An 18273-nucleotide genomic window follows, 5' to 3' on the forward strand; every position below is an offset into this window, starting at 1 on the left:
TATATAGTAGGCTAACAAAATGGCACCACATCATAGTCTAACAAAATTCAATGTTACTCTTGACTTGAGCAAATCTGATCCCATCTTAATTGGGTGGGCCTCAACTAGGGGTGTACATGAACTGAGCTAGCTTGGTTAGCTCACTTGACTCAACTCGAAAAAGCTCGATTCAACTTGGTTCGAAGTTGAATTCAAGCTGATTTTTTGAGCTCAAAAATGAGTTCGAGCCGGCCCCAACTTGACTCGACTCGGATCGAACCCAACTCGAATCGAACTCAAATCGAACTAACTCAGTTATTTTGATATTGATGTTGCTCACTAAGTGTTTGATGAAATGACTCTACAAAGTGTGGCTGGTGGCAAAGAAGGCATGTATATAAAACAAATACCCTTTTTTTTTTCTTGATTTTTATATTGTTTAGAAGGTGTTTGATAAAATACTTGTAAAACCACTACTGCTATTTTACATACAATGAGATTTTGAAGGTGCAGTCCATGTGTTTGCAAAAATACTGCACAAGCATACTCGGCTCGAACTCAGCTCAATCTGGCCCGAGCTCCGACCGAACTGAGTTGAGCTGGCCCGTCAGGCTTGAGGACCGAGCCAGGGAGTTCGAGTTGGGGTCAGCTAATGGCTAAGCTGAGTCGAGCTGAGGCCAGCTCGACTCGGTTCGACTCGATGTACACCCCTAGCCTCAACTGCCTAACCAAATCCTGCATGTCTGAGTCACCACATATCCCTGGCGACTCAGGCACCAGGCAATCCGCATCGTCGGTTTTCAAGGGAGCTGATCGAGTGCTTCCAGAGGCATTGGAAGTATGGTGCCTCCATGTCATTGTAGAACACGTGGTATTAACGAATGAGATCACAACCGTTCATTCTACATCTCCAATAGTCGATGAGCCATCTAACAAAATTCTCATTGTTTGGACGATTCTAAGCCTTCAATAGGTGGCACACGAATGGAAGCAAAGAGAGAAACATCAGCAACGGCTCACATTCAATGAGAACAAGTCCAATGCTGCTTTTGTTGCTGCCAACTAAGCCCACAGGATGAACGGTTCAGATCATCACATACATGTGACACTTGTGGGGTACAACATATGTAAGAAGAAAATTTCCATGCCCCTTGAAGCACCAGATCTCTTCAGATACCCAAAGGCCCAACCATTTCTGCGTAGAATAATTTTTTTCTTTTTTTCTATCTTGTTCCTTTATTCCTAATTTTTTATGTTGTGCTATATCACACAGGCTTTCAATTTTGACAGGTGGAACCCACAATTTTAGTAATCAGGACCATTAGTCTTCCATGTCCCAGCATGGATTGGCTATTCCACAAAAAAAAAAAAATCCTAATAAAGCAATCTCAACAGTTCAATCTGTGACCTTCAGATAGAGGGTCCTCCTTCAACTTAAAATTTACAAATAATAAGGCAATATAGTAGTAGATTTTCAAGTTTTGGGTATATTTTTCCTGGGCAAGATAAATAGCTCAATGGTCTAGATCACTTAACCATGGGCCTCAATAGTCAGATTCCGAGGATGCAGGCGGGCCACGCATCATATGATTAATAAAAGAAATAATCAGGGCCGGACATTTCTTTAATGGGCTGTCTGTGAAACATGGGACTATTGCTGAGTCATGTTTATTTAACTCATTTCTCTTCTTTAATGAAGAAAATGGTTGACTATGTTGAAGCTAAAGGTCAAAGCGTCAAAACAAAGCAGCTCGTCTTCTTATGTTTTCACGTTTTGACCCAAGTACTGCGTACGTATGGCACACGTGTGTAACAGCATAGCCATTGTCTTTTCCTAGAGTCAAACCTCAAAATCTCCAGGAATGATAGTGAGGGGTGGTTTGGATGCCTGTATTTGTATTTGAGTGTATTTGGAGGTAATTGGGTGTTAATGCAGATTTTTTTTTTTTTTTTTTTTTTAAAAAGAAGAAAAAAAAAAGAAGAAGAAGTAAATTTAGCTGAAATTTTCTTAAATTTTTTTATTTTAGCAGCCCATGCCTGAGTTTTCAAATTTTCCTAAAGTTGGTTTTCCACGGGAAAAAATGACCATTATGTAGGTGGGTCACATGTTGGATTGGCCTCTCTCTTTTTTCTTTTCTTTTTTTTCTTTTTTATGTCCTTGAGTTCTTATAATTATCACAAGATGCACCTGTTGAAAGTTTTGGATGTCATACACACAAGCTGTGGTTGTAGATGTTTTAGTCATTTGATAAAACTATTGTACTTCACAAAATTAAGCCCTTTTTAGTAAAATCAGAATTCTTAAAGAAGTATCCGGTAAAAATTTAAAGATTAACAAAATACAAACACTTCATGGATGCTCTACCATGGGTCACACTTGAAAAATACGCTTCGAGTGCATGGCTCAGTGATAGATGTTCTGCGTTTTAACATTAAAATCTTAAATTTGAGTGCCCATGTAAAGATGTGTAACGAAAAGGGTCATACTTAAAAGACTGTCATGAACGGTTTTGTCTCAAAAATCTACCCTATACACTTGATTTGTGGCCATCAAAGTGTTAGTGGATAGCAAAAACAGTTATCAGTCAAACATGCAGTGGGATAAACATAGTAGCAAAGGTAATGGATAGGATTGTCTCATGGATTTTGCTTTTAAAATGTAAACCACCCGGTGTAGTGTCAGGACCCAATTGATAAATCAACCTACAATGTGTCTCATAGACCAATGGCTCTGCCATATCACGGTTCTTCTGGCTCTACCTTCTCATCTCTCTAATTTTAAAGAGGTGACATGTACTTCTCAACCCATAAGTTATATAGGACATTCTAGGGTTCTGTTTGTACAAATGTGGCTATGGTTCGGTAGTCTAGAGTGTCGATAAAACATTTCAGACAATAGATGGGCCATGTACCAAAAATCTACAAGGTTTGAAGATCTTAAGCGTGGAAGACGCAATGTTGTGGTACTTTCCTTCTTAACCATCCATTTATTGGCTACCATGTAAGTTCTAGAAATTATTCATAGGTGAGATTTATTTTTTTTAGCGTATGGCCCATCCACAATAGCGCCGAGTTGTACTTACCAAAAACACTAACCATACTCCTCTACAAACAATCAGCTCAAGCATTTCACAATGCCTCTTTACTAAATCTTGCAAGCATAAGGGTCTGTTTGGATGCACTATCTGATTGACTTGTAATCCTTATTCTATAGTTCCAAAAAATGGAAATTAGGGCTTCACTAAATGTCCAACCAAGTCGAGTTGAGTTAAGACTCCATAGAGTCTTTTTTCGACCCGACTTAGGATATCATAAATTAATTAACGTTAGACCTGACTTAGGATATCATAAATTAATTAATGTTAGACCCGGCTTAGGATATCATAAATTAATTAATGTTAGACCCGACTTAGGATATCATAAATTAATTAATGTTAATTATATAAGCAATAAATTTTGAATTGAATAAAATTGCTAAAAGTCACAAAATATTAAGCCCTGTTTCGTCGACCCCAAAAAATAAATTCATCTCATTTTAATTAATAGTAAATATTAGTCTTTGAATTGTTAGTAGAGCTAGTAGAGACAGTGTAGTGTGTGTGACTGATCTAAAGTTTTCATCATTGGTTGTCTTTACTTATAAACCTTACCAATGCCCAAAAAATAAAAACAAAATTTTTAACAAGAATTATGTAATAGAAATCAAGATCTCTAATATATAATTAACTAAAATGAGATGAACTCATTTTCAGTCATTTACCAAACAGGGCCTTAGCATGCTCTTTGCTGGCTAGAGATCTTTTCTTTCCTCGAAAAGGTCACAGGATCAAATATTGTAAATCGTCCCGATAGTTCTAATCAATTCCTCCTCTTTAAACTAAATGTTTGAAATTCAATTCACTTCTCCACCCAATCACGTCCTAAGCCAATAAAATGTCATCATTTGCATTTTTTTTTTTGGCCAATGCAAAACCTACTCTCTTAAGCACCATTCCTTGAACTTATGATTAACAACAAACAAAGACATCTCAGTTTGTTTGTGATCCCATACGCGGAGATTTTACACTTATGTATGTACTGATGCATCATGGCATACACATTTAAAAGAGTTTAGGAAGAACTAGCTATTTGTGGGAAATAAAGGGAGGATTTGGGACATTTTCACACCTTTACTTGTGAATGCTTAAACCTTTAGCCTTAAAAGGAAGATCATTAATGAGCATTAACTTAGCTTACCGTAGAGAATTAGTGTTCTCTTCATGTATCATTCAGGTTGCTTTCCCGACACAACTGCCCGCAACTCGCCTGACAAAGGCATCGGCATGGCAACCGCGGGATGCGACACATGTGAAAGCGTGCCGCCTAGAGCTTTTTTGACAAGTTTATAAGACTTAGAAGAGCAAAACTTAGGTGTTCCACTTATACATCCACGTATCCATGTTACGAAAGTATAAAAAGTGTGATCATGACCTTGAAAATAAAGGAAATTAATGAACTATAAACTTAAGTTTGGAAAGACGAGGTCGGCAGTATGATCATGTCATGCTACATTGCATACATGTGCCACTTGCCAAATTGCAGTCCGCACGCAACTTTGATGGATCACTTTGAAGGCGGTTGAGTTTCGATTGTAAGAAACCATATTTAATTGTGTTTGGATGCATGAATGCATTAAATCATATATAGTCAAAACAATCACATACCCTTCTATTGTAATTGCTAGTTCTACTATATCTTTTGTTTCATTTCTTCTCAATAACCATGATATTTACTTTTGTATTGTTGATCTACTATCAAAAAATTATTTCGTAATTTCAATCCATGTACATTCCTGAATAATCTCATTTTTCAATTCAATTACTTTGGACTCAATAGATTTTAATTTTGATTGGTAATTGCAAGTTGGTCATTCCCACTATAATAAACTAATTATTGCAATCCAATTTAATGGTGAATCCAAACGCAGCCCACTAAACAAATTGAGGGGCGAGCATTATCATGTCATGGCACTCGATATCATTTCATCATTTAAGAACAAATAATGTTGAGGTCTTTAAGATTGTAGTTACATTATTTTTTTTTGTACTTTGGTCCCTTTAAATGCCTATGACCCAAAAATGCATGGAGGAGAAAATTCAATAAAAGATTAGATTGACTTATCTCTGTCTTATGAATGTTTCTGGAAGACGTGTAAGACTCCTTTGACAAAAACAATCTATTTTTTTAAATGAAATGGCCCCATCTTTTCTTCACTCACATTTGCTTGCCATATGTCCACAAAAGAGAGTGAGAGCAATTTGAGGATTTTAGTTTAATAAGAAGATGTTGGTCGGTTTGGGCGTTTATATCATGTATCTTTATGTTTTTATTTTTTATTTTTTTATTTTTAAGAAAGAGATTATGAGGGGATTGGACGGACCAGAATATTCTACAACACCTGTTTTAAAATAAAAATTGGATTGCGTACTGGGTAAACTCTGTGGAGCCCACCATGAGTGATGTGTCTTATCCACCTCGTCCATCTGTTTTACTAGATTATTTTAAGGTATAAAAGAAAAATAGAAGCATATCTGAAGCTCAAGTAGACCACACCACAAGAAACTGTGTGAATTGAATACATACCATTGAAATCTTAACTGGGGTATAAATGGTAATGGTGTACGGACTACCATGGTGTGGCTTATAAGAGTCTTTTATTGTGACTATCCTTTGTATAAGAGTCTTTTAAATTGAATACATACCATTGAAATCTTAACTGGGGTATAAATGGTAATGGTGTACGGACTACCATGGTGTGGCTTATAAGAGTCTTTTATTGTGACTATCCTTTGTATAAGAGTCTTTTATTGTAACTATCCTTTGTATGCAGGAGTTTTTTATTTTTTATTTTTTTTTGTTAGCTTGTTAGTACAAGCACAGTCGGTTCACACATCACTGTTAGCCACCCCCACTAGGGAATCGATGCCATGACCTCTTTGTTGAAACGAGGTATCTTTCACTCAGTCTACCACTTGAGCTGGATCGGGGTGGCTTTCTATGTACCAGTAAAATAATGTTTCTCACCTTATGGACGGAGTGGATTTACATATAAAGCATGGTGGGTCCACAGATCTTGGCTGTTTTACACAGCTGCGTAGAACAGGTGTTGTATACTATTCGGGTCTGGACTTGGATTTTACAAAGTGATCGGCTTTGGCTTTAGTAATTGCAGGAAAGAGAAGGTAGAAGAGGAGGAATTGGAGTGTGCAGGTGTAATCTAAGCCGTTCATTGGACAAGACCCACCATGTGGATGTCGTAGTCCAAAAAAGACAGCGGTCCACTTTTTTGGTAGGCCACAAATGTACATAAAATGTGGATTGTTGGCCTGTTCTTTCTAGCCGTCCATTTATGTGGTGAACGTGTGGATCAATAAGTTGTTTGTATTTGGACATCTAGACAGGTGGGCCTACATGATGAACGACTTGGATCTTGAATTGATTGGTTATGAATACCAAAAGTTATCCATTTGGGGAAGAGGCCGGATCGACTACGAGGACAATCCAAAATTTAGGTGGGCCACACAATAGGGAATGGCTAGGAAGGGCATCCGGATCCCTATCATTAAAAACCTTTTAAATTGTACGTGGTTGTTACCATGATTTTTATATGTTATCCAGTTGATTTAAAAGACTTGAATAGACGCCACAAAAATCAGGCCATTCCAAAACACAGGTAAGCCACACCACATGATTTGAGAGGTTTTAGGCATGACTTCATATGTTGTGGCCCACTTGAGTTTCTGATCGGCATGTTTGTTGGGCGTCTAGGGTAGCATGAGAGGCCACACATGGATGGATCAGATGGCATTAACACGTCTTGGTGGGCCCCTCTTCTCATCTTTCTTTTAAAAAAAAAAAAAAAATTTATAGAATTTTCTTTTTTTTTTTTATTTAAAGCATATTGCTTTTGTAAGTCGTGTAAGAGCATGTTAGATATCCCTCTGCCCAGGGCTGTGTGAGGTCCATAGAGATATCCGTGACAAATCCACTCCGTCCATCTCTTTTGAAAGACCACAGTAGTACAAGACTCTAAAAATCAATCATTTCTAAAACTAAGGTGGGCCACGCCAAATGAAACAGTGGGAACAGAAACATACACCGTTCAAAACTTCTTGAAGCCGACCATGATGTTTATATCCCATCCAAACCATTCATAGGTTTATTATCACTCAGATAAACAGTAGTCACAAATATCATCCTGATATAAAACTTCTATCACCCTCAAGCGTTCAATACCCACTATTTCGTGTGGTATGGCCCACATGAGTTTTGAATCTACCTAATTTTAGACCCATGTCTTATTATAGTCTTGCAAAACAGATGGCTAGGGTGAATTTGTCATGGATATCTCCGAAGCCCTACACAGCCCCGGGCATCAGTCTTTGTAACTGGGGTCACAAGCAGCCCACTTCCATCTCATTCTGGCCATACGGAACACTGGATCAGCGTCTATGTCTTGTGTGTGACCTTCATTCCGTCCGTCATGTATGCCTATTGTATAATGCAGTAAGGTAAAAATCTGACAGATGAACATCTCAAGTGGACCATAACACATTACCATTAGAAAGAGAACATTAAAATTGACATATAAACAACTCAAGTAGACCACAACAAATGAACAATAGAAAAAGGATACTAACTCTGGTAGATCCATAACTCAAGTAGGCCACGACACAAATAATAAAAAGAAAATACTATACCTAACACATCAACAACTCAAGTAAATCACAACACATGAATAATAAAAAGAGTAAGTTGAGCATATGTCCATGCATGGGACTGTCCAAGTTGGGTTGTAGTTATTTTTTCTCTATATGATCTTATGTAGCTTTCTTAATTGCCTATATATCAAGCAAATTTAGTTAATTCAAATTTTTTTTTTCAAATGTGTTGTATGATTAACTCATTTGATTCGATATAGTGGGGTCCACCTTATATTTCTAGATTTAATATCCAAATCATATGGTTGATAATAATAGGAACTAAACCATTATGGCAACAAAAAATTTGATTGAAAGGGTAAGAAAAAAGCATTAACATAATGTAACCTAATTTGATGGACAGATTGGATTTGACATGCCTATGGCACTGCACACTTGTGTGCTCCGCACATCACGGGATTCCTTTTCGATAATTCAGATCCCATCAAGCTTTCCAAGAAAAAGTTATTCAATTTGTGTGGGGTCCATCATGTTAAAGGTATGTCATCAAACACATGCATTAAGTAGGTCCCTCAATTATGATGGGATGCTCAAAAACCAAGTCTATACAACCATTCACCATAGGTTAAAAATAAATAAATAAAAACTTCGGAATTCACATGGTGGCCCATCTGATGGTTGGGTCGGTCTTATTTTTAAGATGTCCCACTTTCTTTTGGGGAAGACCCTTGGATGAGTGGGCCCATTTTGTGCTGTTGATGTTCTTGTTTTCTTCTTGAGCACTCATTCTGAGTATAGCACTCACTTTTTCCTTCATTGATAGCTATTACCAGCAGGTTGGTATGAAAATGGATCGAGAAGGGTAGAAAGTTAACCCAACAAATTAAAAGTTGAGTGGGGTATGAGTTAGGCCAAAGTCAAAAAATAGCCAACTCATTGATCTAATGGATCGGAGGAAGACTTGGACCGACTCATTTATCACATGGTCTAGGTCTAGGTCGTGTATAAAAATCACAAATGAGTTTTCACATTAATAACGTTCCATAATATCTTACTATGGTGATTATCAATTTTGTAGGTAAAAACATAAATGGTCAATGGTCCAAATTCAATGAGTAAAATAAAAAATGTAGGATAGTAATTTCTAGCATATTGTCCACCAACAATCAAGCCCATGATTTGCAGGGTCCATAGTGTCATAAGTAGTGGATGGATAACAGCCTGATCCATAGCTCAAGTGGTAAACTGAGTGAAAGATACCCTGTTTCAACACTGAGGTCTTGGTATCAATTCAAACTATTGCTATGGTCTAACACAAAAGAGAACAAAAAAACCACAAGATTAAAAAACACTTATTCTTGGGTCTGGTTCAGGTGAAATTGGACCCCATTTAAAAATTGAGTCTGGGTCGAGTCTGGGATTTTGAGAGGACCCAAACCCAATCCACCCATTAGGTCGAATCGACCCATTTGCACCCCTACCAAAAAGGTGCTTTTGGGCATATCAGTAGAGCTGTTAATGGACCAGACTTGCCTGTGGAGTTTTTGGTCAGGGCCCACTTTGAACTGGACCAAAAATTTAAGCTTGTCTATTAATTAGGCTGGGCTCAAACCAGATCATTTAGGGTTTCAAGGGCATTTTTGTCATAAACAGAGTTGGGGTTCCAGGCTCGGACTTAGGCCCGAGACGTCTTAATTATAATGGGCCAGGCTTTGTCCTGTTTCTTTTGGCCCAGTCCAAACTCAGGCCTGCGTTTTACTTTGTGGACCAAACCCATCACTCAACATATGGATGCGACAACATGGTACATCCTACCCAGTCCAAGTTCGGTCGGGAGTGGAACGGGCTTGATTGCACCCATGAGACCCATGGGTTGGAACTGTGCCAAACCTAGGGCTGTCAACGGTCCAGGCCTAGGGTAGGTCTCAGCTCAGATTTTGAACTGTTTGGGGCCAGTCCTATTCAATATTTTGATTTTCAGGCCTGAGCCCAGCCCATTGACAGCCCTCGCCAAACCCTACATTTTTAGAGCCCTTCTAAACAATCTAGATGCACTCATTTGGATGGCCCACCACGAGCCCAATCTCACATAACTTGATGAGCACGAAACATGTTAAGCCAGTGACAATTTAACCAGACCTTATGAGTTATGACTAAGGTACATGATACAAATGTAAAATCATAAAACATGTGGAAAATAGATTTTATGATTGGAACAATTGATGTCAATATGTCATGGGCTCTGCCATACAAGAAACTGACCTGCCACCCCTATGCTAAGTGGTCTCAGATGCGTCCTGTTTCTTGTAACAGTGAATTTGTGTTGGATGGGAGTAAATGGAGGTAAATGGGGGAATTTGAAGTAAATTGAGGTAAATGCCTTTTGAGGTGTGTTTGGATGGGAGTAAATGCATGCAAATGAAATGGAATGAGAATATATGGGCTTATAAATGAAATCCTCTTTATGAGAGAGGATTTGGAAGCGAGGATGAATTGCCTTTTTGAGCTACCTTGGAAAGTTAAACGAGTAAACAAATGGACCACTCAGCACATGTCCACCATACAAGTTGCATGCTAATGATATTTCAAAGCAATCCAATTATCAGTTACATCTCTAAAATCACACTAATAAAATGATCTAAACCGTTCAGGTTGGCCATCTAAATGGATGATTTAAAAACATTTGCAAGTTACTTGCTTATAATCCCTGTGCTTGTGGCCCACCTGAGGCTCAAAATTTCCTCATTTTTTGCTAGTGTATATTTCAATAGGCTTATTATAATCATCATGTTAAACATCACATGTGTACACTAATTTAGGATATTGAAGCAAATTTAGGATATCAAATATTCTCCTATTAATATATTGAAATTTTGCCATGGATTCAATTCCTCTCATTTATTCCTATCCAAACAGAATATTAGGATTACAAATGCATTTCATTCACTCCCATCCAAACACAATTGAGTAAATCATTTACTCCCCGTTAATTTAACTCCAATTCCATTTCCCATTCACCTCCATTTACAAGCTCCTAAACAGGCAAGAGACTCCCAACTCATAAGGGTTTTGATTTGCTCCTTTACCTGAGGCAAAGATGAAGGATAATGGCCACCAATCCTACCATTGCATCCCTTCCAGACATAATGACGCGGGGAAGAGCGTAAAATAACAATGAAAAAAATCAGTCATCCTCAAGTAGTAAAGGCCTTGAATCCACAAGGTAGTTTCTTGAATCCATAATAAAATAAAATTTAAAGAGAGAGAGAGAGAGAGAGAGAGAGAGAACTCTAATAATTTTATTGAATAATGTCTAATTTGAATGATCCCTCAATTACATTACTAATAAAGAAGAAAATAAAACCTAATTCTAAATTACCAAAAATATAAAAATTCTAATCCTAATAGAAAGTCCTAATTCAACTAGAATAGAACTTACCAGAAATAGTAAGGTTTTCTATAAATAGAAAGTCTTGAATTAACTTGCATGATGACAGTCATCTTTTAAAAAAGACGAAAATCTATGACTTTAAAAATAAGAAAATACAACCAAAACCAGAATTAGTAAAAAATAGTAAATTTTCACTAAAATCTCAAATTTGATCTTCAGGTCAGTGTTTTTTCACGAAATGGACAGACACGAGCCACTAACTAGGTTGACCCTGGATGGCCCATTACGGTCAAGATTGATAGGTTGTGCATCTCATAAGGAAACCTAGATCAAAAGTTATGGCTGTTTACGGTTCACACAACAACAATTTCTCCCATTCGGATTGACTTTCTTCAAACTGAATGCGCCTGGGGCCCAGTTACGTCATGCCATACATAGGACTGGGCCCGCATCCGATGGATTACTTACGCTCCCACTTGGCCTTCTTTTGATCCAGCCATGCTAGGAATGTGTGTGCGCCACGTCCCACATCACATAATCCAACTAGGGAGCTAATTCCAAAGGTTTTGTCCTTCTAGTTTGAGGACTCGCCATCCATCCGTCCATGAGAATTTGACACCAACTATCAACTAAAAATTTCAAAAAGAAAAACGAAAACAACTTTGACCCCAAAAAAAAAAAAAAAACCAATGTCTCTAATACACTTCCAAACCTTCCAAGGGCATTTCCTATTTTCACATTTCTCAAAGCTTCTTTCACTTCAGATATCCTAATCTTAAGAAAGTATTTATGGACTCTAATGTCATTTTAGTTTATGATTCCCTCTATCACTATGCTCTCAAAGTAATTGCCATTTAACGAATTCTGAAAATAACTTCTCTACCTTTCATCATTCTCATTATCCTTGATGAGCACCTCCTAATCATCGCTCTTAATACATCTAATATGATCCAAGTCCTTACTCCTCTCTCATTTTTGCAAGTTTGAAGACATTTTCTCCGCCTTCTCTTGTACCTAATCTATTATAAAGATCATAATAAGCCTCAAGTTTAGCTTTACTACTTTCTTAGCATTCTTTTTAGCATTTCTATATTGTTTAAGATTTTCATTATTTCTAATCCCTTAGCTTTGAAACATGAACATTTCTCATTAAATGCTTTTTGTACATTGTCATTCCACCACTAAGTTTTCTTATATAATTGACTTTTTCCTCTAGATACTCCTAAAATATCTTTTACTACTTTTCTAATGCACTTGCCATCTCATTCCACATAAAGTTTATTTCTTCCTGGACATTCTGCTTTCCTTCTTCCATCAATTTATTTCTAATGACATTGTTTTCTCACCTTTTTAAATTCCACCACCTAGTTCTTGGACACCTATTAATTTCATTCTCTTTCTTCCATCTCTTAATTGTAAACATCCAAAACCACTAACCTGTGTTCTACAGTCAAACTCTCTCCAAAGATCACCTTGTAGTCCTTACTGATTATTTTGTCTTCCTTGGTACAAAGAAATATATTTGGCTTGCATATGATCAACTTTTGAAAGCTATTAAATGCCGATCTGTCTTTTTAATGTGTTTGCTAGAGCTAAATTGTATACCATAACGAAATCAAGGATGCTTCTCCCAGCTCATTTCTTCTCCCAAAACGGTATCCTTCATGTCAAGGTATTCCATAATGGTGACGATGGCCATAACAGCCACTGCCATTACTGTTATGATACAGGCTGTAACAGCCTTTTTTCGGGCCCCATAACAGATCATTATGTAACCGTTATGGGCCATTTTTTCAAGCTGGGGAACAGCTATAAGAGCATTACTCCCACAAGCACAATGTTACAGGCTATTACATAGGTTTATTATGATCAAACACGGTTTATTCTGATCAAGCGCTATCTTATAGTCTATTACAGTCAAGAAGTTGATTACAAAACCAAAGAATTACAAATTCCTAAATGCTTTAACACCAAACTTAAAAGGTCAAAGATTAAGAAACCCAATTTTCCACAAGTCGGATGGAAAACATTCTTACAAAGAATGGTCCAATGTACCAATGAATACATGTGAAAAAAGTATAAATAAATGATGACTCCTGCATTTTCCTTTTTCTATTTTTCTGCATTTTCTAGCCAAAAAAAGAGGTTCCAATACAGTCCGACACGGGCTGTATAATATTATTTTCGAACCCAACCTGAATGGTATTATTTTCAAACCAAACCGATACAACCTCCAAAACCAATATTCAGAACCATGCGTGAACCTCCAAATGGTTTTGACGACCATAGTTCTACATTATTTCCTTCAAATGCAATAACCTTTTCTATGCACTTGCGGTTCTACTATCTTCCATTGCAACTTGAAGAAAGAGTGCATGAAATCCATGCCAAGCACTTCCTATCAAATTTGTAAAGCTAGAAACTAGTAAGAAGTGCAGAGTTCCATCGTTTTTCAAACATTAAGCACATGCCATTTTTTATGAGAGGCAAGCATGTACCATATTTGTAACCTAATAAACAACATAAACGCCATTTTATTTTTTTAATAACCACAAGATTATTATCACATATCATCAAAATGTTTGCTAGCATCATGTCGATGCACCATAGATCATCAAACATGCATTCTCTACATATCCAACATCAGTACTTTGTTTGGGTGTAACCATGCAACTTTAAGAATTTAATGTGCAATCCAAAGTTAGTAGACAGACTTCCCTTTAAAGATAGTAGGAGAGCTAAAAACAGCAACAAGGAGACCAATGAGGACATAAACCAAGACAAGTGACCCTCTTGCCTCTTGCAAAAGGCTGCCTTGGAAGGCTAACCCTAGCCAAACAAAAATAAATAAAAACAAAGGGGAGGAAAATAAGGGGGAAGGAAGAAGCAAGACAGAATAACCCAGCGCAGGAGGTGAAACTGAGAGGAGAGCAGGAAAAGACAGGGCAATCCCACTGACTCCTACTCTTCTCCACTCCATAAGAAGCAAAGATCTCAAAATGCCTTTTGAATTCCAATTCACCAAGACCCACTCCACTCGCGATGAGGCCCTTATAATCCTAATATTTGCACAAGAGAAAGGTTTGTTGTCCCAAAAAATCTTCCATCCTTTCTTTCCGCGCACGCCACAAAATGGCATAGGGAGGCATCTTCCATAAGATATCCCCCATGACGAAGAAACAACCTTTTGCCCATCCAAGGTTCAATTCTTATAGGGATCTACTACAAACACATTCAATTCTGAACAAATCAAGAACATCTCACCATGCCACTCTTGCCAACTAGCAATGCACGAAAAAAGATGATCTGCTGCCTCTCCATTTTGCTGGCACGTGAAGCTGATTGTTGAGAGTGAGAAATTTGTTTCTCACAAATTATTCAAAGTTAAAACTGTGTTTGCCATTGCCGTCTGCTCAAACACTTCAACTCTAGGAGGGATGTAATGCATCACCGAAAAAAAGGATCTCAACCTAAAACAACCATCATAGGTCCATCAATGAACATTCTTATCCGACTCACTCGACTGAACTTGCTCCACATCCACAGACTCATATACAAAATTCCTTCATGGAACTGTCCCCACGACATACTTCTCTATTCATTGTATGGTAAAATGTAAATTGAGGAAGACTCGACAAGTGATAACAATTTCTTCGACACATCTTGATGGGTGACATTTAAACCTGTCAACCCAACTGCAGACAAACATGTAGAATTGGATACCATGAACTAACAAATCAAGGGTCGTGGAACATCATGACCAAATATCATAACAATTGTCTCCCATCATAGACGAAAGCATCATCAGTAGTCTCTATCTTTAAACATCAAATGATGGGTAGAAAACATCCAAATTGTTTCTGCAATTTGGCATGACTTCTTCTTCTTCTTCTTTTTTTTCTTAACATGTCGCACTTTATAGTTGAGTCTACACTTTCAATACTCCAACCTAGTGTCACCAAGAGCTTACAATATAATCATTTGTCATTCATCGTCATCATCTTCATAGCCTTCTCCTAGCTATTTTGGGCTGGCTGTATAAATCATGTTACGTCACAAAGTTAAACGAAATTCTCATGATTGCTTAGCAAAAGATTCCCACCTAACATCAACCCTCTTTACATGGGCTGGGAGTGAGGATCAACCAGCAAAATTGTTGCCACCTGGAGTTGCCATTCGTGACACAATCAACGACCAACTCTACACCTTACTATCTATAATCTTCATAATGCAAAATCCATTCAGCCAGCTATATTTATCCAACATCTGGCTACTGTCATCAAGCAAGTGCCAAGCCCTTTCTTTTTGTGTGCATGTGTGTGTGCGTGCTCAAGCACAAAGTACTAGTTTCAGTCCAAAACAATGCTTTAAAACCCAAACAAGACCAAGACCTGCCCCTATCAGTCATTAGTCCCAAACAGTCCCATCCATGGCACTTACTCTTAAGTAAACATATAAAATGGTACTTGTCGAACAACAAAAGCATCTTTGGTAAAGTGTTTAGAATCATGATTTCTAAAGGAGGAGCTATTGGTTCAACTCTACCCTGCTCTAAGGTGTGTGTGTGTGTGTGTGTGTGTGTGTGTGTGTGTGTGTGTTTGAAAAAGACCTAGTCCAATAACTGACATGGATGCTTGGATCAGTTGAATGGGCTGTGCCAATGGTTTCTCTCCAAACAAAAGGGCCTGTAAGTAATCCAATCCATTTATCCTGTCCAGTTTTTCAGACTAGTCCCACCATCTGATCCAGTCAATAGTCCAAAATCATGAACGGCCCGAGATCATAAAAGTAGAAGAGCTTTGCTAATCAACAAACCCTCATACAGCCGATCAGCTGTAACAACTTGTTGGAGTGTGGGGACAATCTGAGTCGCATCAGGCGGGTCCACAAGTAGATGCCTGGGCCAATTAATCAGGATGGTCCGCTAATTTGTGTGTCACACGTGTATGAAAACAGTGGACAGCTTAGACCTAACCAATGACTGGACCACCTGATTATTAGGCCAGGTTATCAACATGGTGGCACACACCTGATGCATGGATAGGATGCCCACACATGGCAGGTTGGCAGCCATGGCCATTGTAGAAGTCCATGAGGGCTTAGCAATGCTCGGAACTAGAAACATCTCAAGAAAGCATGACTTAAGACTCCTGTGATAGTTTAGCATCTTTTAAAAAATGGTGGCAACCATTCAACCGCACGCATAGCACAGTTGCATGGCAATCCATAACATCTAAATATCTAAACCAATCGTGGATGGAGCATAACCCTAAAAAGACAAGTAGGAGATGATAATAGCCATCTGATTTTGCCCTTTGAATTCAGACGGATTAGGCCTCTAACTCTTTTAGTTTCTAGTTCCAACCATTTATTTGAAAACCATCAATTGGATGGTTAGGATTTCTTCATTAATATGTCAGAGATATGTTCCATCCACAACATGCCCTACATTTGTATGGAGTGCCACATGAGAGGAGGATTATCCACTACCATTTTCAAACCGGTGTTGAACCATCACAGGACTCCAGCCCAAAAAAATCATTTGACATATAGATTTAAATCAAGGGAATAATTCACGAGTGCATAAAAAGCATCCAGATGTTTGAACTGGAATTAGAGGAAAGGGGCCACATAACAATGCCGGTCAATTTACATTTCATCAAATCCAACCAGCCCATATCCATCTACATATTCTAATCAAATTCCTCAAAACTCCCATGCTCATGAATCTTGACATACATGTACCCATGCACCGAAATGATTAACATGAAATATTTCACAATCCCAATCAAAATCATTCCACAGTTTCTTCAACTCCACAAACAAAAACAGGACCCACGTAGTCTCCTGAACTTTCATAATCATTTATCACAGAACTAATGAAAAGAGCTTCCATAATGAAATTATAATATCAGTTGCATAGACTCAAAATCCCTTTATGGCCAACTTAGCAAGAAACCATTTAAAAGAAAATTGTCGAAATCTCAACTTGGGTATTCTCAGTTTGAACACATCATCAATATTACAACCTCGGCTTCAACTAAAAAACTGTCAAAAAAGCCTTACCTCGGCGACCCCACATTCAAATTCCTCCTAAGAATCCGACTGTTCATCTCATCCCCACCTCCGATCAGCTCCCGCAGCCCGAGATTCCCACCTCCACTCTCCTTCTCCTTCTCCTTCTCCTCCTCCTCCTCCCCACCGTCACCGTCACTGCCACGGGCTTCCACCCGGGCCCGCCTCTCAAAGTAGTTCCCGTATATATACTCCGGCGTGTACCCGTTCTCCTCATCAAACAACATGATGTGCCCGTGCCACTCCCAGACCCGGTAATCAGATCCTTTCTCTTCGTGGAAACCGACGCAGATGTGGTGATCGCCGACTGTTACGGCCTGGCCCGAATTGGGCTTTAAGTCGCCAGTGTCGCCAGAGAGGATGAGACGGATGATGGCCTTCTCGAGCTTGGATTCCTCTTTGGCGAGATGGGTCTTCTCGGAATCGTCCTCGTCGTCGGATAGTGAGGAGATCGGGGCGTTGGGGTCCACCAGGAAGTCAGAGAGGGATTGAGAGAGGAAGGAGTTGGTGTGGAGATATGGAGGGCGGAGATGGAGCCTGCCCATGAGGCTTTGGAGGAGGAGATTATCAAAGGAAGAGGGATTGCTGTTGTTGTAGGAGCTCATGTTTCAGGGGTTTTTGGAGGGTTTTGAGAGGGAGAGAGAGGGAGTGGTTTTAAGGGTTTCCTCGGAGGAGGGGTTTCTATTTATATAGTTCATTTTTTTACTGTGTCGCGACTCAGTATCTAGCGTGTGTCGCCTCACCTGGGTCCCACATACTTTGTATCAGATGATCGAAACCGTCCGTTTTGTGGAGTATATTCTGGAAGTATGATTTTGAACCATCTATATTTTCATAAGATTTTGAAAAATGAAAATAAAATTTTCAATGGTATGTGTTCAAAAAAAAAATAATCAAGGGATGGGATTGTTTGTCAGGGAAGGTTGATTGTGGGATAATGGATTACTTATGGTTGTGGTGAGAAAATGGACGGTTAAAATCATAGTAACATCTCATTACGTGGGCCTCAATGCGTCGAGATGTATGACACTGTAAGACCCCATCCATTCTGTACCATTTTTTGTGCCTATGTGCACGATGATTGACACCCTTAGCTAAAAATGAACTAGCCATGCATAGTGCACACCT

The 18273-nt window shown here is 38.5% G+C and overlaps 1 protein-coding gene across 1 annotated transcript; it reads right to left on the reverse strand.

Annotated features, from left to right (window-relative positions):
- Nucleotides 1-16913: 16913 nt before the first annotated feature.
- Nucleotides 16914-17810, reverse strand: LOC131252989 (uncharacterized). The gene has a single exon (XM_058253804.1). The coding sequence runs from the start codon at nucleotides 17748-17750 to the stop codon at nucleotides 17133-17135; it is 618 nt and encodes a 205-aa protein (XP_058109787.1). The 5' UTR covers nucleotides 17751-17810; the 3' UTR covers nucleotides 16914-17132.
- Between the last annotated feature and the right edge of the window lie 463 nt (nucleotides 17811-18273).

This window comes from Magnolia sinica, chromosome 8, assembly GCF_029962835.1.
Source record: "Magnolia sinica isolate HGM2019 chromosome 8, MsV1, whole genome shotgun sequence".
Taxonomy (NCBI): domain Eukaryota; kingdom Viridiplantae; phylum Streptophyta; class Magnoliopsida; order Magnoliales; family Magnoliaceae; genus Magnolia; species Magnolia sinica.

Excerpts from the sequence above, each read along its gene's own strand:
- LOC131252989 (XM_058253804.1), bottom strand. The coding sequence starts at position 17,750 with ATGAGCTCCTACAACAACAGCAATCCCTCTTCCTTTGATAATCTCCTC.